The following is a 26,641-nucleotide window of genomic DNA, read 5'->3' as shown; positions in this document are numbered from 1 at the left end:
AGGAGTGGGAGGCGGTAGGCGTGGATGTGGGTGTGGGTGCATGTGTGTGTAGGCCAAAGGCCATCCTCAGGTGTCAACCTCAGGTGCCATCCATCCACCTTGTTTTTTGAGAGTCTCTCATTGGCCTGGGGCTCCACCATTGGCTACTGCTGGCCAGTGAGTTCCAGGAATTTATGTCTTCCAGTGCTGAGATTACAAGCCCATGTTGCACACCCAGCTTTTGTCATGCAGTTTCTGGAGATCAAACTGAGGTCCTCATGCTTATAAGGCAAGCACTTTATGGATGGAGCTACCTCCCCAGCCCTAGAATCATCTAAGAATCTTTGGATTAAGGAGGTGATCTGGACCTAACACTAAAAGGTGCATTTGGGAGCAGGGCAGCATGGAGAGGCTGTTGATTACACCTTTCTTACTGTGTGAAATCACTTATGAGTGACACAGAAGTAATGATAAGTATGATGTGCTTATCATGTTAGATAGAAGATTCCATCCTCGCCTGTTTGAACAAGTGATGTTTGCCCCAGGAAGCCACTTGGTTTTTCATTCAGAGGACTCTCTCCAGGTCCTGCTTCAGCAGAGCCAGAGAAAAGCTGGGTAGTTAGTGTAGAAATCTACCCCCAACCTAAGGCACCCCAACTCTAAGCTTTAATTTTCCCATCATACAATTGGGAATTGCCTGTGTTTGAAAAAAAATTGCTCTAATAGTCTCAGATGAAATGGTCCAAGAAGAAGACATTAGTGTGATGGATTGCTGAACTGCTGTGCTTTGGGGTAAAAGAAAGCTTCTTTGTAAAGACTTTTTGTTGTTTTTTTTTTTGCAGCTTTTTTTCAAAATGTCCACTGTCCACGAAATTCTTAGCAAACTCAGCTTGGAGGGTGATGTAAGTATTTAACTGCTCACTTTGTGTGTTTTTGTAAAGTAGATGTCAGTAGAAACATGCTGTACTTTCCCTCTAGACACAAGGGAAATGGGGCCATAATTCAGTCATTATTACTTTGTGTGCCCTCCCCACCTCTCACTGCTTTAGTTGCTTCTAGAAGTTCTATTTGAAATAAATGTCATGGCCCCATACACTTTTTTGGCATTGCCTGAAAGCTGGACAGTGTTAGCAAGACGGAGTGACTGGAATTTCACTCTGTTATGCTCGTCACATCAGCAGTAATTAGTGCTTTGATGGTACATCAGTTTTTAATGTCATGCCTCGGGAGTTTATTCATATTTAGCATAAGCTTCAGCCATATCCAAAAACGATTCTTGTGTCTTTTAGACTTAGACTATGCAGGATGTTATTTCACGCAACAACTTCTACTTTTTTTAGTTAAAAACCCACTGAGTTCAATTAGTGCTGCCCACATGGGGGCACAGCAACCGTCCTCCCTTGGCAGTCATCATCTGTGGCAGCTCCTCAACTATAGGGTTGAGGTCTTGGGAGCCCCTCCCTCATCTCTTTGCAACTAGGTACCTAGGAAAACTTTTTTTCCAAAACGAACCAGAATGTATCTTTTAAAAAACAGAATGAGTAAAATTATGTAATTATTCATGTTTTCTTTTGTTTCTTTTGGTGTCTCATTTATTTTTTTTTTTGCTTTGGCTATCAGGGAACTCAGAATTACATTTGTCTTTTAAAGAGCCACTCAAAAGACAGAGGATAATTTGGGTCAGGTGTGCAAGACCCTCTGCATTGTCTGTGATGCTTGTGCTACACTCCCCCCCCCTCCCGCCCCCTTCTGCCAGGGTCTCACTATGTAGCCCTGGCTGGCTTTGAACTGACTGCTATGTAGACCAGGCTGAAACAGATATCATGCCCAACTTGTTTGCTCTTTTAATATACGAATAAAAAGTCGGTTCAAGCCCAGGCTGTATGGAGTATTTACTTTCCTCTTCCTGGAACGTGTATTTGCTGTTTTTGCCAATACTATAAGCTGCATGTTAGGGCCTAGACAAGTTCCCCAGTGTTATATAATTTGTTTTGCTAATGGATTTTTTTCCAATGGCTTTGATCATTAGATTGTTCTTGATTTCAAGTATGAAAGGGAACTGGGGCTATGGCTCAGTTGGTAGAGTGCTTGCTTAGCATGCACAAAGTCCTGCATTCTACCCCTATACTGGAAGTGGTATATTGGGAAAGGCATACTTTGATAATCCATTTATTCTTCAGAACTATAAATCTGAACTGGATTAACCATCTGGCCCTATTTAACAGGTGTCTGACCCCAGACTAGTTCTAGTTTGTCTCGGGGGCCTCTTGAGAGCCTCTCAGCAGCTCACAGGTGTGTGCTGGGTAGAAAGGCTGGTGACAGCACCTCAGTCAGCTGCCCTGGAGCTCAGTTGTCACCACGTTATCATGTGTCTTGTGTACCTGGAAGGCAGTGCTGGGGCTTTGCAGGGCAGGGAGTCAGGGTGTAGGGGAGGAGGCCTGTCTTCTTTGTCTGCCCTTGGCTTTGGGACTGGGGAGCACCCATTCACAAAGCTGAGTGCTTAGAAGAGAGAACATATGGAGAAACCAGCTGTTAACTGAGGGAGGGGACAAGGATTCACATCCATCGCTTAGGATGGTGGTAGGCTTTGACAGGAATCTGAAAAGGAAGAGGGGCTATCTAAAAGGCAGTAAGGAAATCATGCCACGGGGAGCAGTAGGCAAGGGCATGCTGGGGAGAGGAGCAGGAACTTATCAAAGCCAAGAGGCTGTGGCTGGCTTATCCCATCAGAGGTGGCCGCAGCTTGGGGCTGGAGGAATTCCCTTCCCTTGTGCAGCTGAGAGAGATAAGTGAGTGAACATTGAACATTCCCACCTTTTTTGTGTGTCTGAAGTTGGGAATGACCTTGAACTTCTGATCTCCTGCACACCCCATTTATGCAGTGCTAGATATCAAACCCAGGGCTTCCTGTAGGCTAGTAAGCACTCTATAAACTGAGCCACATCTCCAGCCCTGTATTTCCTCTTAAAGAATTGGGAGCTGAGCTGGGTGTGGTATGGTGCACACCTTTCATCCCAGCAGAGGCAGGTGGACTTCTGTGAGATAAGACCAGCCTGGGATAGTCTACATAGCGAGTTCCAGAGTTCCAGGCCAGCTGCTACACAGTAAGACCCTGTCTCAAACCCTCCTTGGCCCCCACCCCCCAAAATGGGAGCTGAGCAGCATAGGCCCTGGCAAGCCCTTGGCTGAGCCCGCCCCTCATTCTGGTAGCTGCATAGTTTCAACTTAGTTCAAATTCTTGCTCTTCAAAAAATGAATAAATGCTGGCCCCAGGGCCCCAGCTTGGTCTCTGCTTTGGAACTCCCACCACAAGTAAGCAAGTAAAATGAAAATAGAAACACAAACGGTGTTTTCTAAATTAGCTGAGCCTTGAAGAAGAATTCTCATTAAAAACGGTGAACTTGGGGCAGGAGAGATGGCTCAGTGGTTAAGAACACTTGCTATTCTTCCAGAAGACCTGGGTTTGATTCCCAGCACCCACATGGCAGCTGCCAAAGGACTGTTAAGGACTAACTCCAGTTCCAGGAGATCCAATGCCCTCTTTTGGCCTCCGTAGCAATTGCACACAGTGGCATTCTTACTTTCATGGAGGGAAAACACTTATACACATAAAATTTTTTTTTTAAAAGGTGAAATTTATTTTTTCAGGATCTCATGTTGGTCCAAGTTGGTCTCAAATTCATAATGTAGCTGAGGATGACTTTAAACTTCTGATCCTCCTGCTTCCACTTCTGGAGTGCTAGGATTACAGATGTGGGCCACTGCACCAGGTTGTGTAGTGATGGGTTGGGGGGAATTGGAACCCAGAGCTTAATGTATACTAGGCAGTCTGTCTACCTACTGAGCTACAGCCCTAGTCTCAAAATGAACCTTCATATATTTATATAATATGTGTTGTAGCCTTTTGATACCTGTTTACTCTGTATGAGAGCGATTCAAATCTTTAAGAGAAACAGGATTTACCGAATCTATTTCGAGTTTATTCTGTCAGCAAGAGGATTTGCAGTGTAGTCACTTAAGTATGTTTGTGTTTTCACCTCAGCACTCCACACCCCCAAGTGCCTATGGGTCGGTCAAAGCCTATACCAACTTTGATGCCGAAAGAGACGCTCTGAACATCGAGACAGCTGTGAAGACCAAAGGTGAGTAGTGCTTCTGTTGACCCCAGTTAGAGTCTTTAGATAGACATTTTGAGGGAACTTCATTCTCTTGCCAATACATGCATTGCTCATCAGAGTCCCACCTCCTCCCTCCCAACTTTGGAAGGAAGGTCTTTAACCTGAGGTGGTGTTTTAACCACTTAGCACGATAAAAGCGCTGTGTGCTTTGTGCTCAGTTCTTTCTTTAAGAACCTAGTCCCTCTTTCATAGGGAAAGAGCTGGTCCTGGGTCCCCGTGTGCCCTTCTCAGTTTTGAACCCCGGCCTTTCCTTATGTTTGTTGGAAGATATGGAGAAGGTCTCACTGCTCCACCCAGGGTGAAGGAATGGGTGAAGAACGCAGACTTCCTTTTCACCCTGCCAGAGCCACTCATCTTGTCTGATCATCCTTGTGGGGTGCTAGGGTTAGGAGGGCTGTCTAACCCAGAGCCAGCCCTCCAGTGAATTCCAGGATGGGTGGAAAGGGGCCTGGGCACATAAAAGCCTCCCTTTCAAAACAAAGCATGTAAAATCTTCAGTTGGTTAGAGTTGGGAATTACCTTTTAGGACCATCATCTGGAGCCTCAGAAGTTCAGACTTCCTCAGTTATGTTGAGGGGCAGCCTTGGGAGTTCCCTATTCCCCTAATGTCACAGTGAATCTTAGGATTCTAGTCTACTTGTTCCCCCATTTGGACAAAGGACTTCCTTTCACCAGGAGGCTCTACCAAGATGCAGGCTCACCAGTGGTTAGAGTAGTGGCTCCTTTGTGTCCGCTGACAAGCCATGAAATATTTTCTTCTAAGTAGAGGGTTTTTAATTGCTGATTCACCTGTACAGTTGACATACCGGTTCAGTGAAGACTTGAGAAAACTCAGCCAGGAGGACCTGGGAATCTAGGGCCAGGCATGCCAGTTTATGCCTGTAGATCTACCGCCAGCTCTCTGCACTCTCAGAACTCCCTCATTTTGGAGGATAAATCCTCCCACACCATGCCAAAAACCCATGGAAGTCGAGTGACTTTACAGAGACAGGAAGGAGAGTATAAAGATCTGTGTACGCCACGGGGTTCTAATGTAAGAATTCATATCATTGGCTGCTAAATAGTCTTGTGTTCCATGGGGACAGTATAGGTCACTGTGCTGGATAGCTTCAGTGGTCAACTTGATGCACCTGGAATGAGGGGCAATTTTTCTCTAAGGGTTTGGCCTGTGGACATGTCTGTGCTAGTATTTTCTTGATTGTTGAGTGATATGTGGGGGGGTCCAGCCCAATGTGGGTGGTGCCACCCATGGCAGGTGGTTCTTTGTTGTATAAGAAAGCAGGCTGAGCAAGGTCAGAGGAGCAAGTCAGTAAGCAGCATTGTGCCTCTGTGGTCACTGCTTCAGTTTCTGCCTCCAGTTTCCTGCTTGAGCTCCTACCTGGCTTCCCTAGTTCTAGTAGGACTGAATAGTAAGCAGAAATAAACCCTTTCCTCCCTGATGCTGGTTTTGGTCCCTGTTTTATCACAGCAAAAGAGAAGCAAACTAGGACAGTTGTTCTTGGAACACCATTCAGCTGCCAGGACAACCCAGGGGAAGAGTAGGAAAACATTCTAATTTACTCCTTTGAAAAATCTTCTTTGTGGGCCAAGAGCTGGCTCAGGGGGCAAAAGTGCTTGTCATGTGGGCATACGAATCTGAGTTCGATTTCCCAGAAGCCATATATATAAAAGTTAGGTATGGTGGCAAGAGCTTGTAATGTCAGCACCGGGAAGCAGAGAAAGGCAGATCCTTCGGACATCATAGCTAGCCAGTGTAACTGAATTGGTGAGTTCCAGGCCCTGTCTCGAAACCATTGGCACCCAGGGTTGGTCTCTGGCCCTGCATATATGTACATGCATATATAATACATGTGCATCTGCACCCACAGGAACATATACAGACACACACACAAACACAGTCTTCCTTTTTGGGTGCTTTTAAGTGACCTTTCTTGTCAAAAATTACTGGTCAGAAACACAGCATTTCTAAGCCACATCGAAGTTAGACCTACATGAAGAAGTGGTCTGACTCTTAGCTTTAGTTTTAAGGCCAAGAGTGAGTAGACCTGGACCCTGAGAGCTGCCAGTTCGTTCAGATGCCTCACAGAGCTGTGCTCTGGAGCCTGGCTTCACTCTTATTTTTACTGATGCTGTATTCCAACATTAGTTAGGAAGGTTGAAGCTAGGAGCCACCCCCATCTCCTCAGAGAGTCTCGCCCTTCGATCCGAGGCCTACAATCACACACAAAACACCAAACATCATTTTTTCTTCTCCATTTTCTCCCATTGCTTTCAATAAGAAAGACACACTGCTTGCAGAGCTTTGATACGTTAATCCAGTACCCCTACTACTGTTCATTCACGATCTTGGGTGGAGAGCAAAGTGGGATCCTGAGGGATTAAGATCAGGTGCCCCATCACAGGCTCAGTGAACTTGTTCTTATTATAAACAGCTAACTTTTTTGATTGCAAGGTTAGGTGAAAGTCATTAGTCCAGATTATGTCCATATTGTAAAAGTCATTCCAACAAGAAAATAAAAGTAAAATCTGCAGAGCAGTTCCTGTGAGTGAAGCAGAGCGAATCATAGGTTTGTTCGAAATAAAATCCAAGGTCCAAGGACCCCATCAATGCAGAACATCCGGACAAAGTGGAAAGTAACTCACAAGACAGAGTTTACTTTTGCAAAAGGGTGATCTGTGTGATCCATCAGATCCAGCAAGGACCCACAGGACCCAGAAGCTTGGGGGACTTTTATCCCTGATGCGAGAGGACTGTGTCCTTCTCCATTGACCTCACAGCCTTTCCTGGTTGGCTAGTTTAAAGAATCAGTGGGAAGAGAGAAGAGCTCCATTACTATTCTTGAGCTAGGCTCAGGAATACATCAGGGCCTCTCCTAAAACAAAAGTGGTGTGATTAAAAGATTAGAATTCCCTGTCATAAACCAAGTTCCAAGTTTTACAGGATTTGAATGAAAAGACTAATATCTACTGTTTCTTACAGATTCAAATCCTGACTCTGCTGCTCACTGGAGAAAACACTGGGCTTGGCTAAGACTCAGGTTCTCCATCTACAGTGGGGCAAATAAAAGTTCCCACCTATGGGGTTATAGCACACGGCATGTGAACAGTGCTCAATGTTCATGGCATGTGAAGTGTGCTACCTTGGGACTGGAGCAATGGCTCAGCTCTTGCAGAAGACCCAAATTGGGTTCCCAGCACCCACATTAGGTGACTCACTGTTTCCTGTAACTCCAGCTCCAGGGGAATCTGACACCGTCTTCTGGCTTCAGCAAGCACTACACTCATGCACATACACACATACACACACACACACACACACACACACACACACACACACAGAAATAAAAATATAAATACCAAAATGTGGTACTATAAAACATACAAAAAACACTTTTCTAAAACTCTTCTTTCACCATTGGGTGTGCCTAGAGTCTCCAGTTTCCCAAAGTGCCCTAGCAGAAACACCCTGGAAGTTGAACAGTTAACTCATTTGACAAAGGTGGTATCTTTTACCAGCTTAGCACAAAGGATGCTTTTATTCCTGCATGAGAAAGCTTTTAGTCCATTGGAATGTAAAGATTGCACAAATGAACTCTGGCCACAGCTGAAATGCTCATGTTAACAAAATACCTTCAGGCCCTCCCTGAGTCAGTAGAAAAACACTGTAGTTCCCAAGCCAAAAAAAAAAAAAAAAAAAAACTGGAGGGCTGAGACGTGGGCTTCTGTGTTTCAGTGTAATCAAAAACAGCTGACATCATCTTCGTTTTCAGTTCTGTCTTCATGAGTATTTATTGATACTTATTATGGGTATCTATTGGGGCAGAGTCCTTCCAGAGCTTATCCTGGCTTAGCTGACCTTTAGATTCATCCTGATGTCATGGTATGCCATTCCCGATTTACATGTGACACACTGAGGATTAATGTGCTCCGTGTCTGTTGGTCTTAGTTTATGCCTGGATTTGAGCATGGCTCTGTCCAACCCCACATATGTTCCTAAGCATTAGGATGCTACAGTGCCCAGCTGTTAGGACTGGAATTATATTCCTTTGCCTTAGACTATTTTCAGGCATAAAAACCAGTGTGTGGTTCTGACCTGGCGCCATCTGATATGTAGCCCAGCTGTGGCCCAGCATTAGAGCACCTGCTCTTTAAAAAGTGTTTTTTCCCTTCCTCTGTCCCCAGACTTAGTGTTTACTATTTCAGTTGGAACTGCTTTTTGTTATTTATTTTTGGTGCCCAGGGTTTGGGTGAGTAACCATTTTCTTTAGTTAAGTCTATTGGTCCTTTACAACCTTAACTCCTTCTGTGAAACTTGTGGAAAAAGAATATAGCATTCATTACACTTTGGTGTATGGTTACCTGCTGGTATCAGCTTCAACTATAATACTGAAGAAAACCAGACATGTTGTCTAATTGAGTGATTAAGTAAGTGATGGAGTGAGACAGACATCTGAGGACTGGCAAGGATGTCATTTTCAGTATCTTTATTGAGATAGAACTTATGTGCTGTACAACCACGGATTTAATATTTACTATTTTATACACTTAACATGTATTATTGTTAGTGAATTCACAGAACTGTGCAACCATCAGTGAAGACAATTTAATACGCTCATTTTAACATCCATTCACCTTAAACTTGTCAGTTCTGCAGAAAATGGATATAAAATAGAGTGTATTATGATGGTGATAGCTACAATTTCTTAAAAAAATATTTGATTTTGTTTTATGTTTTGCATTTTAGCTACAATTTTTTAATCAAAAAGGGAAATCCATTAGTAACTGCTTATTTTAGGTTGTGAGCAATTGATTCATTTCTTATGCTTGTAGTATTCTGTTTCTGTTTTCCATATTTTCCCTAGTAGACTCATATTGCCTCTCTAGAGGAAGACAGGAAAAGTTAATCAAAACCAGAATGAGGTCATCAGCTAGGAGAGGTGACATCCTCTCTGTTCCATCCTCATCCCAGGATTTTTTTGATAACTCATACCACTTAGATAAGGAACTCACAGTAATTAAGAAGTTCCCAAAGACCTCCTCAGCTCCTCAGCTTGGCTGCTTGCCTTGACACCAAAGGAAACAGGGTAAACTGACAATGTCCACAGAAAAACAAGCCAAGAGGCTGAAGGATGTCTGTCAGCACCTCCCCTGACTAGGAAGGTATCCTGGCTCTTGCAGGCCAGTGAGAACAAGGAGACTTGGAGAGCTGACCCTGCTGCCTGGAGCCAAGCAGTCCTTAACTACAAGGACTGGGTGTGGAAGCAACCTTGGAGTGAGGACAATTGTTAGGAGGGGCAGAGCCTGAAGAGGTCTGGAGCTAGCACTCCTGGGCAGCTCTTCTTTGTCCCTTCTCCCAGCACCTGTGAGACCTCACCTCTGAGCACTGTGGTGGCTGTCTTTCAATAGGTCTCCCTGCCACGCCTGTTATAGATTCTCCTTCTAGCTCATCTCCTGCTCCATACATTGCCACAAAGCAAATGACACCTCTGCCTGTGCTCCTCCAGGAGTGTATGACCTCCTTTGTCCCCCTGAGCAAACGGTTGCCAGGTATGGCTCTTCCCCTAGTCAGTCTCTCTCTCTGTGTCTCTGTCTCTGTCTCTTTCTCTTTCTGTCTTTCTCTGTCTCTCTCACCCCCTCCCTCTCTTTCAGTTAGGGGCTTGCAGTGTAGCCCAAGATAGCCCCAACTCTTGATCCTTCAGTCTCCTATGACTGGGATTACAGTGACATCACACTGGACTCTTTTTTAAACGTTCTGGTGAGAAGGTGATGGAGCTGGTCACCCCTATCTTTCCTACTTCAGATCTCCTTCATAGTGCCTGTCACACTGTTATAATAATTAATCTCAGGATTTTTCTCTCCTTAAAGGATTTTTATCTCTTAAGCGTTTTTTTTTTTTTTTTTAAATGTCCAGACCCTTGGAACTGTGTGAGGAGGTAACAAATTTAACCTAAATATCAGTAAACAGGTACACATGTATGAGATCACAGGAGCAGCACGGGTGTGTTTGAGGGGCAGGCAGCAAAGGGTGTGTTATCCAGAACAGCAAGTAGTCTCAGCGAGGTCTGATCCATTTTTTTTCCCACTGAATTTAGCTCCCTTGAGGCAGCATTGTTTCTCATTGGAGGGATGTTGGGTGAGTCTTTGGTGCCTAAACCCAGTGCATGGTTGTCCAGTGTGTACACCCTGGCTTGAGGTAGACAGTGCAATTCCTTAGGTTAATTTATGTCTCATTAGGAACTGAGTTAAGCCATGCAAAAGTAGTAATATTGCTTAATTAACCAGAGGTTTCTGAGACTTAATCCGTAGGAGTCTCTCGGTCTAGATTGGCCTTGGGTTAAATATATACTGTTGAGTCTTCAACACAGCTGGGAATGGCTTACCATATGCGTCCAAATAACTAGAAAGAAAAGTCAGCTAAATTAGAAAAGGATGGATCTCGACTCCATAAAGTAGATTGTAATTAGCAGCAGTGCAACCCTAGAGTTAGAGCCAATGAATTCCAACAGCTTTGGTGCCTCTGCAAAGGGAGGGCGGTGAGTTGCTCCATTATTGGCAGTTTTGGTTTTAGCAGTGTTTGTGTTCTCCGGAAGGGATGCAAAAGGGGGCACAGCCCCGCCTCAACAGGAAGCCTCACTGAAGAGCCACTTTCTGTTACTTATTTTCTCTTATACTTCCACTGCCTAAAATGTTCAGCATGGCTGAGAAACTAACATCCCACCGACTGGAGAAGGAACAAGAGCGGGGTTTTGTTTGTTCCACCTGCACACCTGGAGGTAGATTCACTCAGCTGCACACCACAATTAAGAGTGCCTTCGCTTGAGGGTTCCAGGAGGCATGTTGGCTGGAAAACAGCCTCTCAACCAGTAAGATTGGTGTGGTGAGGAAGGCCTTCATGACTCATGTGGCCTAGGGTATTTGTCCTTCTGAAAGGGAACCTGTCTACTCTTCTTTGCTTGAGAGGTTCCCTTTTTCTTTGGATTCAAGTTCACTGCAAACCAGCTCTAGTTTTATATCTGCTGGGAGCCAGAGACTCTCACAGGGTGTCTTACTCTAGAGGCAGCTTTCCTTCGTAAGGGTATTTGTCTACATAGCTATATAGGTGCCAGGTGGCTGTAAAACACGGGAAGTCCCAGGTGCCCTTCTCACTGTTGGCATCAGCCTTCATCATCCGTCTGTCTCTCCTCTGCTCTTTCTTTTTTGTAAGAACTGTTGCCTGTTTTCCCTGAGGAATCCAAATACCAGTTTCATCCAGCAACAGGGAAAGAAACAAGATTCGCTATCTGGCATCTGCAGCACTAATTGAGTGAAGGGTGAACCTGCCGGTTTCTCTTGCAGCTGTTTTTTTCTGTTCTGTCCCATGAGGTGACCAGTGCAGCAGGGTGCTTGGATTTCCTACATGTTCCTTCTTTCACAGTCGGATTTGCTTTGGATCTCTTACTTTGTGTTTTTCTGCTGGTGCTGTAACAGTATTTTAGAAGCACACTGGATTATTGACTGAGAATGAGAAGGGTTCTGCATACCTTTTCTTTTTAAGGCACGGACTCCTGTTTCCCAGGCTGGCCTAGAACTTGCTATGTAGCCAAGGATGACCTTGATGTTTGATCCTTCTGCCTTCACCTTCCAAGTGTGGGGATTATAAGTATATGCTGCATATGCTGCGGATGGAGCACAGGCCTTCATCCATGCTAGCCAAGGACTCCACAAACTGAGCTACACCCCCAGCCCTGGGTTCTAGATTATTAAAGCACCCAGATTACCAAGTAGATGGTGTCTTAAGTGGGTCTACGTTCCTCAGTTACTGGAGTTGCCAGAGGACCCCAGTGTCAATCCTGGGTGGTATTTTCTCATCAGGCTTTATTCTGGAACCACACTGTTGATCTAATTGGAGCTAAAGGCAAAATATCTCCTCATCTTTTTTTCCCTGCCCTGTCCTCATAGGCCAAGAACTGAATCCAGGCAGATGCTGGGGCTGTGACAGAGAAGCTGAGGGAAGGTGGTAACCGTGTTCTTACATGTTCACTCAGTCTTCTCTGTATCTTCACACAGTTTGGGTCTGATTTTGGCCTCTGTTTTACATAGTGAGAAAGGCAGGCGAGGGGAGGGAAGCAATGTGCTCTAAGTGCTTACAAGTCTGAGTCTCACATGCTTTCCAGAATAGTACTTCTGTTGCTGCTGCTTATGTAGTAGCCTCCAGAAAGAATTGCTTTTTTCATTGCTGTGACAAAATACCTTACAGAAGAAACCTAAGGGAGAAAGTTTTCTGTGGACTCACAGTTCAAGACTACAATCTATCATAGTGGGGAAGTCATGGCATCAGGAGCTAGAAACTCCCTCACAGACATGCCCAGAGGCTTGTCTCCTGGGTGATTCTTGATTCTGTCAAGCTGACAGTGAAGACATTACACCTCCACCTCCCCCTTTTCCTGTCCCAGATCTTGGTGTCCCACCCTGGTTAGAGGCCTCCAGTGAAGGGTAACCATTTCTGCCAAACTGTCCGGTGGGGTGATTCTGGGAGTCGGAATTCTGGGCCAGATGGTACCATGACTAAAGGAGGAAGTTCTTTTGGGCAATGATGTGTGTGTATATTTGGGGAAAAGGACTTCTCTATTTCAAAAATAACTCCAGTGGACTGATGACTGGTGTTGTAAGCGATTTATTGGGAAAGACTTCCTGCCTTTGCCAAGTTATCAATGACTACCAGAAAAGAATCTTCTATTTCTTTCTGAAGGGGAAAAACAAGCAAACAAAAAACCCCTCAAAACCAGTCAGCTGAGTTATCTGTTCAGCAACTGTGCATCATTTCTGGGCGATAAGTCATTAGCTACAGTTTGCTAAACGTGAGTACATTTGTAGGTACTGAATAGGGAGCCTACCTCTATACACACATGGACATGTTCCCAAGTCCTTTCAGCAGCTAGATGGAGGAGCGAGTCTAAGAGAATGTTGAAGGTATAATCTCAAACAGGTATAAAGGTGACTCATATAAATACTGGATGACTTGTGTCAGACAGTAACTCTTCAAGGTAAGGCCAGTGTTCCTACACAGTGAGAAAGGAGTAAGATTATGCTAGAATAAGATTGTGGGGCTTGATCAAGATTATTAATGTCCCGGGGACAGCATACCTTTGGGGTTATTGTTCAACTGAGGTAAAATCTACACGCTCACCTGTAACCCGACAGCTTCAGTAGCAACAACAAATGAAAGGCCAGCCGCTGGAGGACGGGTCCTTGGCAGGCCTATTTGATAGTGCTTTGGCACAGAGGTCTTCGAGTAGGAGGCAGGGCCAAAGTCCTTAAACATAGTCTGACACTTAGCCCCTAAAGTGGCGCCCTGATCTAGCCTTGGGTGAGTCCCTGACAGTTGCTATTGTCATAATGAAGTTACATGATAACATTTACTTTTCTCCATGCTACAGCAAAATACCTGTACCTCACCAAAGCAGCTCAAGGAAGGAAGGGTTCATTTTGGTTCACAGTTGATGGCATAATCCATCATAGGCAGGAAGTCATGGCAGCAGGAGCTTGAGCTGTCACGTGGCATCTGCGGTCAGGAAGTAGAGAGCGATGAGTGCTAATGCTCAGTCCACTTTCTCCTTGTTACGTGATAAGTCCAGAACCGTGCTGTCCACATTTTGAGTGGGCCTTCCCACCTTAGTTAACCCAGTCTAGAAAATCTATCACAGACATACTCAGAAATTTGTCTTCAGGTGATTCTAGAAACTGTCAAGTTGACATTAACCAGCACAGCACATGTGTGTCCCTGGCTGTGTCCTTTCTTTGTGGTCTGCTTCTGATCTTACTATAAAGATGGTTTCTTTTAAGATAAAAATACCAAGACATCCAGCAATCCGAGATATTGTTTTCCCCCTGATCTAGATAAGGCAATTTCCCTTTTCTAACCAGATGACTCCTGCCCTGGAACCTCTTGAGCCTCATCAAACAAATGAACTCTATTTTCTCTGTGTAGTCAGTGTGTCTCGGCTGATGTGAGTCAGCATCCTGTTCTAAATGGTACTTGGTTCCTTGCCATGGACAGTGGAGACACGTATTTTCCGTGGAATGTTGGAGCACAGAGCTGACTTGGGATTTCCACCCACAGCGAGGAGGCAGGAACTGCGGGGGAGACAGGTTTTGTGGGTTTGCATTCAGTGATCACTTGAGACACACAGACACACATACATATAAATAAAAATAAAAAGATCTGGGCATGGTGGCACATGCCTTTAATCCCAGCACGCAGGAGGCAGAAGCAGGTGAGTTTGAGGCCAGCCTGTGAGTTTGAGGCCAGCCTGGGTAACATAGTGAGTTTCTAGACAGCCAGGGCTACATAGTGAGACCCTGTCTCAAAAAAACAAAACAACAACAATAATAATACTAAAATTCCTGCAGACTATAGCTGGTGCTGCTTCCTAGGAAAGGCTCAGATGAACCACTCACTCCACTTTCCAAGGATTTCCAATGACTGGATTGAATTCCAGCTCTGCTGGCTGGACACTGGTCCAGTTTGGTGGCAATCTATTTTTCCTGATGAGCCTTCTTGTCACCCAGCACTGTGTTTTTTGGGGATTTCAGTGCTGGTCAGCTGAGGGCTACATTCTGGCTTAGTCTTCTAATCTTAAGAAGTCTTTGATTAAATCTACCCTAACCCTAATAAAATCTAAAATCATGTTTATTTTGGATTCTGTCTGTTAGTGTTTCTGTGTGGAACTGGAGGTGGTTGTTCAAACCCCCTTACTTGACTAGGTATAGAGACTGAGACCCAAGGGAATAGGCATTTCCATGGAGAACTGATATAGACCTGACCCCCAGTCTGAGTTTCCAACCCCCTAATATAAAATAGCCTCCCTCTTCCTGTCCCTGTCCCTTTCCAAGTTAAATGGCATGTGAGGAATTTTTTTGATATAAAATTGGAAACTTTCAGACCACCAGGCATTGCTTATCTTTGTAAATACACATGTTCCAATTAAAATAGGTACTAAAATATTTTGGTGGCACTTTAAAGCTCCCAATTTAGATTTAATTTAGATTAAAACACTTACTCTTTTTAATAAAGTTGTAAAATTGATTATTATAGGCACCTATTGAAGAAGAGTCAAAGCAGTGGGATGTTTATTTTCTGTACAAAACAATTTCATCTTCAATAAGTATGGTTATATTAATCAATTATGCTATTAATATACAACTGCCATATTAAGCCTGACTCATTTGTCATGACAGTTTGTACAATTATAGAAATTAAACCTAGCCACTTATATAGTCAGAACTTGGCAATAAATATAAATAATTGTCTCTATTAATTCATTTGGAAGGTACTGTCTACTAAATCTTCAGTTAAGTGGCAATTTGGGGACCTTCATTTAAACCCTCCTAAATCTTTGCTGTTCCTTCTGACTCCTGAAGCGCAGGCACCTCCTACTGCTGGTTCAGAAACCAATCCATGAATAAAATAGCTTTTGAAGTACAAATATTTAAAGGGCTGAAGCCTGAGGTTTAAGACTCTCTGGAGAAAAGGAAATGGGGTGTATGTATTGGGTAGAGTGTGCTGAATGAAGAGGGAAACTGGTCTTGACATCCTGGTAATTTGGTTTGGAAAACAGTATACAAATTCCACTTTGTAAAAATCTGCTTAAAGTATGAGTGTGGTTGGGTAACTGTTTGCGACTTGTATCCCCACAGGTGTAGATGAGGTCACCATTGTCAATATTCTGACCAACCGCAGCAATGCCCAGAGACAGGACATCGCCTTTGCCTACCAGAGAAGGACCAAAAAGGTACCAGACAAGGGTGGAGGGGGCAAGGGTTGTGGGGGCGAGGGTGGTGGGGGCGAGGGCGGAGGGCACGAGGGTGGAGGGGCACGCCTTGCTGAGCCAATGTCTTCACACACTACTTTTTCTTTTTCCCTTTAAAAATTAATTGAATTGTGAGTGCATGCATGCACGTGCCACAGTGCACATGTATGTGGAGGTCAGAGGACAAATTCCTGGTGTCATTTCTCTTCATCTGCCTTGTTCTTGCTGCTGCTCTGTGCACTCTAAGCTAGTTGGCCCTCAAACTTCTGGGTGATTCTCCTGTCTCCACCTGGCGTCTCACCATAGGACTACTGGGGTTGTAGAAGTGCTCTACCACATCCTGCCTTTTCCATGGATGGGCTCCTGGGATGAAACTCTGTTTGTCAGGCTTGTGTAGCTAGTCCCTTTACCTGCTGAGCCATCTCCCTGGCCTGATACTGCCTATTTTTTTTTTTTTTCATGATTTTCGGCTTTTCTTGTCATCAGAAAGCCTTCTAGAATCCCTGGGTGTCCAAGGATTTCCTCTTACAACGTTGTGAGAATTGCAGTCTGCACACATGCACATGTAGGAGCTTTTGCATAGATAGCATACTTTATTCCAATACCATGGTGCCCATGAAGGAGAAGTTCTAAGAACAGAACACAAGGAAGAAATACGGACTAGCAACAGCAGTGCTCAGAACCACTTACTGAGTGCTTACTTTGCATCAGTTACTATGCTCAGTACTCTCCATGTAACAACTCATTTCATCTAGTGACAGCCACTGCTTCTTCATAAGCTGTTGGGACTTAAATTTTAGGGTGATAACCTCCACTGAGTATTGACCCTAACAGGTTTCTCACTTATACTTGAGGGGCTGGAGAAATGGCTGAATTGGTAGAATGTTTGCCGTGCACACCTGAGGATTTGAGTTCGAGCCCATATAAAATAGCCAAGCACTGCTTCATGCCCTTGTAACCCCAGCAGAGACAGGAGAGTCCCTTGGGCTTCCTGGTCAGTCAATCTAGCCAAAAATGAAAGCTCTAGGTTCAGAAAGAGATTCTGTCCCAAAAATAAGGTGGAAAAATTTGAAGAAAACAACCCCAATGTTGACCTCTGACCTCAATATGCATACACACATGCATTCACACACACATGTGCACATGCACACAAACATGTATGCACAAATGCATAAACACACAAGAAAAACATACTTGATTTCCTTTTTGTTTGTTTTTTGAGACAGGGTCTCCCTGTAGGCTCAGCTGGCCTAGAACTCTCTATGTAGACCAGGCTGGCTTTGATCTCACAGAGATCTGCCTTCTTCTGCTTCCTGAGTGCTGAGGTTAAAGGCATGTGCCTAGAAGTGTGGCATATACTTGGATTCTTTTTTTAAATTTTATTTTTATGTGTTATGGGTATTTTGCCTGCATGTATGTAAGTGCACCCATGTGTTCAATGCCTGTGTAGGCCAGAAGAGGGCATCAGATCCCCTGGAACTGGAGTTACAGACAGTTGTTAACTGCCATGTGGGTACTGGGAATTAAACCAGGTCCCCTGTAAGAGCAGCCAGTGCTCTTGACCACCAAACCATCTCTCCACCCTGCACATTTAGATTCTTAAGAGAGGTGCACAAATGTGCTTAACTGGATGTGCTTCTGGTCCACCCCTCCATCTTCAACATGCCATGCTCCTATGATTTACAGTCTGAGTGCTTCCTCCTTCACTTGTCCATTGGTAGGTAAAGGGCAGCCCTCACTTGTTCATTCTATTTTGTCACAATGTTAGGAAATTTTATTTTTAAGGATGTGCTGCTTTATTTTTGATTTCTTGCTATTAAAAGTTTTTGATTTACTCTTGGACAGTGCCATAAGTGTGGCTTCCTGCAGCTCCTGTTTGACTCAAGCTTTTGCTTACAGCCACAGCAGAAATGAGCTGGAAAGATGCTGGAAGAGACTGCTCTTGGGGCTGACATGACCACCAAGGTTCTGAGAGTTGGAGGTTGAGCCTGGCTGCAGCTCCTCCTCCATACTCTGAAACAGTTGGAAAGGATACAAACAGGGAAGCAGCTGGCTCCTTTCATCCCACGTGCATTAAAATTCTTGTTCCTCTAGACTTGTATTAATCTTCTGTAGTGAGGCACAGAGGGGAGTGTTTTATGTCTCCAGCTTTCCTTTCCCAGAGGATCTGAGAGCTAGGAGAGCCAATTTCTTGCTGGAGTAAGAAGTCCACTACTTTGGACAGTAAGCAAATAATTGCTCATTCAGCGGCCACTGACACAGTGTGGTTTTGGAACTGTGAGTACATACAAACACAGGTCTTGATTCACATTAGGCAATTGGAGAACATAGCTCTCACATAGCCAGTGGAGGGAACATATTACCAGAATACTAGGAGGGGTCAGCAACTGCACAGGCTTTGTCATGCCTAGAGATAGCCTACTGACTTGCTGATTCTTCATGGCTCAGGATACTTACCTTCCACAGAAAGATGCCTGAACTACCTGAGATTGTTTCAGAAGGAAACCCTAGCATTGTTTCAGATGAGTTGTGGGCTGAGGACACAGACTATGGGGATACAAGTTGACCCTGCCCAGGTGGTGGGCTGCAGACCCTGGCATGGCTATCAAAGGGGACTGAGAGGAAGTTTGGATTTTGTGTTTTGCATGTTCAAGCCAGGGCTAGGAATGAGGTTTCTCTATACAGGGATACTTATGTTTCATTGGATCCTTTCTGAGATTTTTTTGTGCTAAGCCCTATACTAGACATTTTAAGAAATGGGAAGTCGAATGCCTGTAAGGTATTCAGCAGTGGAAAAAGCCAGCTGGTGCCCAGGTGCCTGTTGAGGTTTGAGCAGACATGGTGGTGGGCGGTGTCAAGGGTAGGCTAAGTTGGGAATCACCTAACCTCAAGGTTCCAATTTGGAAAGCTGGTGTTATAATTGGGGTGTGTTTTTGGAAATTCCCTTCTATATCTCATGTGTGCTTATGGCATCAGAAGCCAGAGAAAAGAAGGTGAAAGGGCTGGTCCCAATAAGTCCTCAGATCTGTGCCAATTGTAACATTCTTGACATGTATGGGTGGTTTGAGAAGACTGTCTCTGAAGCAGGCTGCAAATTAGCTTTTAGAGCACACACGTACATGGATGGGAGAGACATTTAGATGCCATGGAAGTAGGAAGAGGAAGGGTGGAACATGAAAAGAGAGAAGAAAAGGGGCCGGAGAGGTGGCTCACGGGTAAAGTGCCTCTCAAGTATGAGGACCTGAGTTCAGATCCCAGAACCCAGGTAAAAGGCCGTATGTGGGGTTCCTTTAATCCCAGTGATGGAGAGATGAGAGGCAGAGACAGATGGATCCCTGGTGCTTTCTGACCTGCTGGGTTTAGCCTATGTGGTAAAGTGTCAGGCCAATAAGAGACTCTGTCTCAAAAAGTGGAAGGCACCCGAGGGATGACCCAAGGTTATCTTCTGACAGCTGCATGCTGTACACATATGTATACCCTCCACCATATGGAGCGTGCACACATATATACACACAACATAAAGAGAATGAAAAAAATTACAGTGGTTAAGTTCAGCTATAGCCCAATGCCCCCCTGACTGGTAAGACATTTAATCCTTGAGGAAACATCTTTAAGCACTACGTCAAATTAAGGTCTACACCTACCCCTAACTTAAAACCATGGTGGCAGTGGAACCCTTGAGAAATGATATTTAACAGGGAAATCAAAAGGGGACCCCAGAAGACTAGATTGCCCATCATCTCCATTACCACCACCTGAGTTTGGAAGAATAAATGACTCCCGAGTGTTACATGAAGTTTCCTGCATAGGGAGTACTGAGCACCACTTCCATCACTGCCGCAACCTCTAGTTCTTTCTGTAGGCTTCATGGTACCACCCCAGGGGCCACTGCACACATTTCTTTCATGGGGTCTCAGCAGGCCACACAGACCTGGCTTCCCAAGGTTCTCCACTCTACCAAGCTTCTTAGCCGAGGCCTTGACCTTGGAAAGTGCTGCACCTCCACAGGGTGTCTCACTCTTAGAGTTCCTTCAGGAATTGTGTGCCACACTACTTCCTTTCTAATGATTAGCTTGGATGTTGATGGGTTTTGTTACAGTGCAGCTCGATCTTTAGATTTCTGTCATATGGTAAAGGAAATGCAGAGGAGGGAGTTCCACCCAAGACTTCAGGGTGCTCCAAGACTCCCAACCTACTTCTCATACCAAGCCTCTCACTTATGTTTTACTCACTGGTTTAAGTGCATTTTGGTCACCCACTGAGTTTCCCGTATGTCTGTGTTTCTGTAGGAACTTCCGGCAGCGCTGAAGTCAGCCTTATCTGGCCACCTGGAGACGGTGATTTTGGGCCTATTGAAGACACCTGCTCAGTACGATGCTTCGGAACTGAAAGCCTCCATGAAGGTAAACACGTGGCAGATGTCATCTGCCAACTCTCCCATTAATATTTGTGAATTACAGCCTTTTGAATGTAATTAGGTGATTTTCAGTTGTGTTGAGTTCTCATTTGAAGTCCTTTTTTTTTTTCAATGCTATATAAGTTGTCAGGATTTGAACCAAAAATATTTCAATTACTTTTTTTTAAGACTGCAAAGAAATTTCCTGATACTGAGAAATCACTTAGCAGCTGTTCCCAGCCAGCACCTGGGCGGCTGGAATACCATTTGGGAAAACTGCTTTCTTGATTACACTTCCTCTTTAAGAAAGATATGTTAGTATATTAAGGAGAAAGGAAAAAACCCCTTAGCTTTTGTTCAGCAAAGCTTGCAGATTGTGCCCACACCCTCCTGGGTGTTTATTTCTCTGGTTTTCTCCCTGTTGTGTCCCATTCTTTCCAGTTTGGGCCAAAAACCGGAGCAGCATAGTGCACGTGGGGGCAATTTCAGCTTGGGAATGGTACCTAGGCTTAGTAGGGAGTTTTGATAGCACATAACATCTCTTCAGTTTTCCTTTCTCAAAGTTATTTTGAACATGGGATTTGAGGTTAAATTAGTAAAAAGTTTAGGTTGGAAGCTTCCTGAATTTTGTGCCTACCTAAGCTACCAAATATTAATTAAATAAATATGACAGATACATAATATGTCCCTCACAGCAAAGCCCTGGGCTCCTTTTCGGCAGGTGCTTGTGACACATTGACTAATCTGATGCTGCCCTCTGCTGGTGTATATGGGTAAGGCCTCTGCAGAAAGGGAGAAACCTGCTAGAGCTGATGTCACAGTTGTGTTGTCCTTCCTCCAGAGCACACTGAGGATGAGGCCACTTCACACAGGGTGTTGCCAGAGCTCTGTAGGACTTGTTAAATCTCTGTCTTCCTTTAGTCCACCAGCATAGCTCATGCGGCTCTGGGTTTCTTTGGGTGGGTTTGCTCTGGGTCCTAGACAGGCTGTACTGCAGGGGAGATGTCATTAAGAATGGTACCAAGCCAGGGGCTGGAGAGATGATGGCTCAGTGATTAAGAGCACTGACTACTCTTGCAGAGTTCCCAGCACCCACATGGTAACATGCAACCATCTGGAGCTCCAGTTCCAATGGGATCCAGCGTCTTCTTCTGGCTACTTTGGGCATTGCATTGCACACATTGGCGCACTTACATTCAGGAAAAACACTTTTACACCTTAAAAAAAATGATACCAAGCCAAACCAGTCATGGTGGTCCATGCTTGTAATTCCAGCACTTGGGAGGTGGAGGCAAGAGGATCGAAAGTTCAAGGTCATCCTCAGCTGTATAGTGAGCTTAAGGTCAGGCTGGAAAACATGAAACATTGTCTTTTTTTTTTTAAAGGCATAGTTCCGTGCCAACAATAACTCCTGATCTTCATGATGAAGGTAACATTCCAGGATGCCAAGCCTTTGGACTGTTGGAGCCACACACGAGCCAATCTCTCCTAGGTTTCTTAAACCATCAACACTTTAGATCAGTTAATCTTATTTTTGTCAAGAATCCACTTATGTGATTCATGTGATTTTACTAGTATCTGTTATTAGGTATTATTGACTTGAAGTGGACCTGTGTGAGCTGTCAGTCACCCTAGTAATCTGTGTAATTGGACCCAATGAAAGTGCTTTAACTTCGCCATCTTTGACCTTGTGCCAGCCCTTCCATTAGCTATCACAGCTGAGCGCCCTTCTGAAATACATGAAGCTTGAAGTGATGTTAGCTGAACAATGCTTTTTAAAAATAATCTGTTTTCACTTTGGGCAATACCAGTGGCGTTGGCAGCCATATGTCACCAGAGAAGTTGCCCTTCTGAGAGGACTTGTGGACAATTGTTGGAAAGCTTAGGCCAAGTTTTGGGAATGGTCAAGGTCACCTTTGAAAGCAGAGACAAAACCCTGTTAGAGTTCTCAGGTATTATACCAGCATACAGGTTCTGGAAGGTGCTGTTACTATGCCAGCCTCACATTGCCTCAGTGTCAGAGCACAGCATTACCTCTAATGCAAGAATTAGTTTTGAACTGCATCTCTGTCGTCCTTGAGATGGAAGAACTGCTACTCCTTAGAAATATTCAAAGATGTTCAGTAGTCATTTTATAACATCTGTACGGTGCGCTTGGTAGACCTTTTGATAACAAAGAAAACTCAGGGTTTTGTTGGAACCTGTAAAAATCATGATGAAAACCCTGGGAGAAGAGTCAAAGATTAGATAGAGAATAAAATTCAAAATTAACTGTAATTTGAGGCTTAGCTTAGATTATACATGCCACCTTTTTTCAGAGGCATGTAATATGCACTCTAATAAGTTTAATTAATAGCTGACACACTTTTCATGTGGATAAGTAAGTTTCTTATTGTATTAACACCTTATAATTGATTTACATTTTAAACAGTTGTAATTCTACTTAGCTCGGAGTGGTATCTCCATATTCGGAGAGTAGACTACTAGAAGATCCTGGTTGTTAAATCTGGGCTTTGATCATGAGGCCTGCTTTGAAGTACATGAGTCATTGAGTCCTTTTGAGCTCTCTGGCATACTCAAAAGTGTATATATTAAATTTGAATATATCACTCATCAAATTCTCATTCCCTAATAAAGTGTCAGCATCTAGTTTATTTGGCACTTTTGTTATTTCATTTTTCTTTACTAAACTACCTTAAGAGTGCAGTGTTCAAGCAAAAATGAAAGTGCCAGAATGAATTTTTTAATGTTAACCCATTTTTGCATATCAAAGAAGAGAAGCTGAAATTTTTATCTTAATGGTACCCTTCTCTGGCAAGAAGCTGTAGATTCTAATGTATCTCATCTGGCTGCCAGTGACTGCTTAAGATTGCTACATTCCTTTATTTCAGATTAATAAGAATACTGCTTGATAAAGAAAATGATTTCTTGTTTATTAAAATCGTGGCTGGCTGTTATAGAAATTAAAAAACGTGTACATGTGCCCAGTATGGTTGTGCCTGTCCCTAACCCCAGCACTTGGGAGGCAAGGGCAAGTGGATCTTTTTGAGTTCAAGGACAGCTTGGTCTACATAGTGAGCTCCAGGCCAGGGAGAGCTACTAAAAGCCTGTCTCAAAATACATACATACATACATACATACATACATACATACATACATACAAACAAACAAATAGGGGAAGGAAGAGTTCCAGGGCCTCTCTAGCTTTTGGTGTATTCTGTTGCTTTCTCTTAATCATTTTTTAAAAAAACATAGTTGAACTTAAACATGCCACTTATTCATCTTAGGCTGTGGCAAAGCAACAGAAAACTACTCTCATTTAGTGCTAAGGAACAGAGTCCAGACTGCTCAGCAGGACTGTAGAAAGGAGGCTGCTAATACACCCATCTGTTTGTAGTGTACCTGGTTGAGGTCAGTGAAGTAGGCTGCTGGTGAGGAGGTTGCTCATGTCTGTTCTTGGCTCACAGGGCCTGGGGACTGACGAGGAGTCTCTCATTGAGATCATCTGCTCAAGAACCAACCAGGAGCTGCAGGAGATTAACAGAGTCTACAAGGAAAGTGAGTGGCCCTGTTTCTGTGGTTCACCTTCTTAGCCCTGTTATTTTTTTCTTTGTGTGTGTGTGTGTGTGTGTGTGTGTGTGTGTGTGTGTGCACGCACACATCTAGGCCAAAGATTTACTTCGGGAATTGAATTGTTCCTCAGGAGCTATCTGCTTTGCATTTTGAGAAGGGGTCTTTCACTAAACCTGGAGCTCACCAATCAGGCTAGGCTAGCTAGCCAGTGAGCCCCGAGATTTGCCTGTCTCTGTGTCCCCTGCACTGGGATTTATAGTCATGTGATGCCATGCCTGGCATTTTACATGGGTGCTGTGATCAAACTCAGGTCCTCATGCTTGTACAACAGATCACCTCCCCAAACCTTTTTTCAGTTTCTATGATTCCACTTCACTGCCTGGGTCAGTGTTAGGGATACGATGCTCAGTAGATGGATGCCATCTCGGCCTCTCAGGCAAGGTTCTCCATGATCCAGGTCCACCCCTCCACCTCCTTACTGCCTGTGTTTTGATGATTACATTCCAGTAGGGCTTCTGCAAAAGGCTAAACAGGAAGGAAAGGAGATAAAAATATCTGAGAGGGAAGCAGGGTACCATATAGTTCATATGTTGGGTTCTGTGCAGTTTCTGCTTACGAAACTCCCAACTCTGGTCTGTGGACAGCAGGAGATGACTGCAGTAGACCTATGGGGCTGTATGCACCAAGCAGTTAATGAGATAGCAGAGGAGTAAAGCCTGCATTGCGGTCTCATTGCTGTCTAGGTGCTATTCTGAATGATAAGAGATACGAAGTGGGGATGTAGCTCAGTTGCTAGATGCTTGCCTTGCGAGCGTTTAACACTGGGTTCCATCCCATCACCAACCCCATAAATCCCAGGATTAGCTGTTCAAGGCCATCCTTGGTTACATGGCGAGTTCAAGACCAGCTTGGGCTACATGAACCCATGTCTCAGAAATATATCTACATGTCAAAGTATTCAAAAAGATTATTTAAGTCTTTTTAAAAATAATTTTTTCCAAGTGCGTTTTCTCAAGCCATGGATAGAAACTGCAAGTGTGTGTATGTATGTGTGGTATCATTCAAAATGAGTATTCATAGTCAAAGTTGGTAAACTATTTATTATTATTATTAGTGTGTGTGTTTGTGTGTACATACACATGCCATAGTTCATGTGTGGAGGTCAGAGAACAACTCTCAAGGGAGCTGGTTCTCTGTACAATGTGGGTCCTGGGGATAGAACTCAGATTGGCAGGCCTGGCTGCAAGTGTCTTTACACACTGAGCCATCTTGCTGGCTTGATAAACAATATTTTAATGAGAAAAGAGCTCACTGGTCAAAGAGAGCCTGAGGACCCCAGTTCGATTTAGATCTACTTGTCTGTTGTCACTGATAGTCACCCTAGCTCAGATGTCATAGGGGAAGTATCCCTCTAGAGATGCCTCCCTCAGTTTGGGACTAGGAGCAGGAATGTTTTGATGCTAACACAACCATGCCTGCTTTCTGAGCCTTGGGTGAGTTGGGATGGGTGTTGGCTGGATTGGTGGGAAGTGTTAGACCACATGTGCATTTTCTCAGTGTACAAGACCGACCTGGAGAAGGACATCATTTCCGACACATCTGGTGACTTCCGGAAGCTGATGGTTGCCCTAGCGAAGGTTGGTCTTAGCCTCTTTCTCTCCCTTTCCTTTCCCCAAAGCAAGTCACACAACTTATTCCATGCTTGGGAGGGAATTAACTAAATCCTCTGTGCCTGCTCAGAGATTCCGCTGCATTTCCAACAGTGGGTTTACACTGTTGCTGCAGAGCTGTCATTTCTGTATAATAGGATTCTTATCCTGCAAGACCCCATGGACAACTTTGGATTTCAGGAGTCAGAGGAGGGATGGGCAAAAGCTCTGCCTGGATTTCTGTGCTAACCCTCTCTGTCTGACTTGGGGAAGGTCACTCTGCCTCTGTCTGTGGCCACATTGGACTCTCTAACATGACCTTCTTATTTCTTTCACTTCATATTCTCAGTGTGTGAGAACACTGCACACACAGTCCTTTGTGTATGTGTGTGCGTGTGTGTGTGTGATGTGTGTGTGCGTGTGATGTGTGTGATTGTGTGTGCATGTGCATGTGTGTGTGATGTGTGTGTGCGTGTGTGTGTGTGATGTGTGTGTGCGTGCGTGTGTGTGATGTGTGTGTGATTGTGTGTGCATGTGCATGTGTGTGTGATGTGTGTGATGCATGTGTGTGCGTGTGTGTGCGCGTGTGTGTGCATGTGTGTGTGCGTGTGTGTGTGCATGTGTGTGTGATGTGTGCGTGTGTGTGTGATGTGTGTGTGTGTTTGTGGAACTGATCACTAACATTAGCACGTTAGCATGGATGAAAGGCACGTCCCCTGTGAATCTCTCTCCAGTTCTGGCTGATGTGCAACTTACTGGCTGCTTGTCAAAGCAAGGACGAGAAATTCTCTCCGGGAGCCCTAATGGCATGACTGAGAAGTGGACCACAGCCTGGCCCATGTGACCCCATGACAGCACCAACTCTGTGGCTCTCCTCTCTTCCCCCCAACCTCCCACGACCAGGGTACCACCATCCCTGGATCATCTTAGAATCTACTTTCAACATTTTGCTCTGCTGGCCAAAACCCATTTCTGCTGCATCCTTCCCAAAGCCCACCACCTTCACCCTGGGCCTGTCAGCCTTCACCCTCTTCACTGACTTTTTGTCTTGCTGTGCTCTGATCCCTCCGCATAGTG

At 44.4% G+C, this 26,641-nt stretch overlaps 1 protein-coding gene across 1 annotated transcript in view; it reads left to right on the top strand.

Moving 5' to 3' along the window:
* Anxa2 (annexin A2) overlaps positions 1–26,641 on the top strand; it is a 49,599-nt gene that overhangs the window by 14,321 nt on the left and 8,637 nt on the right. Inside the window, exons 2-7 of the mRNA XM_008836879.3 lie at positions 822–881; positions 4,022–4,121; positions 15,834–15,928; positions 20,236–20,349; positions 23,810–23,900; positions 25,473–25,552. Coding sequence (XP_008835101.1) covers positions 834–881; positions 4,022–4,121; positions 15,834–15,928; positions 20,236–20,349; positions 23,810–23,900; positions 25,473–25,552 — 528 coding nt within the window. The 5' untranslated portion in view covers positions 822–833. The remainder of the gene's footprint in view (positions 1–821; positions 882–4,021; positions 4,122–15,833; positions 15,929–20,235; positions 20,350–23,809; positions 23,901–25,472; positions 25,553–26,641) is intronic.

Source organism: Nannospalax galili, unplaced genomic scaffold (genome assembly GCF_000622305.1).
Source record: "Nannospalax galili isolate Female #2095 unplaced genomic scaffold, S.galili_v1.0 scaffold117, whole genome shotgun sequence".
Taxonomy (NCBI): domain Eukaryota; kingdom Metazoa; phylum Chordata; class Mammalia; order Rodentia; family Spalacidae; genus Nannospalax; species Nannospalax galili.
This window is presented reverse-complemented; position numbering and strand designations above follow the sequence as displayed.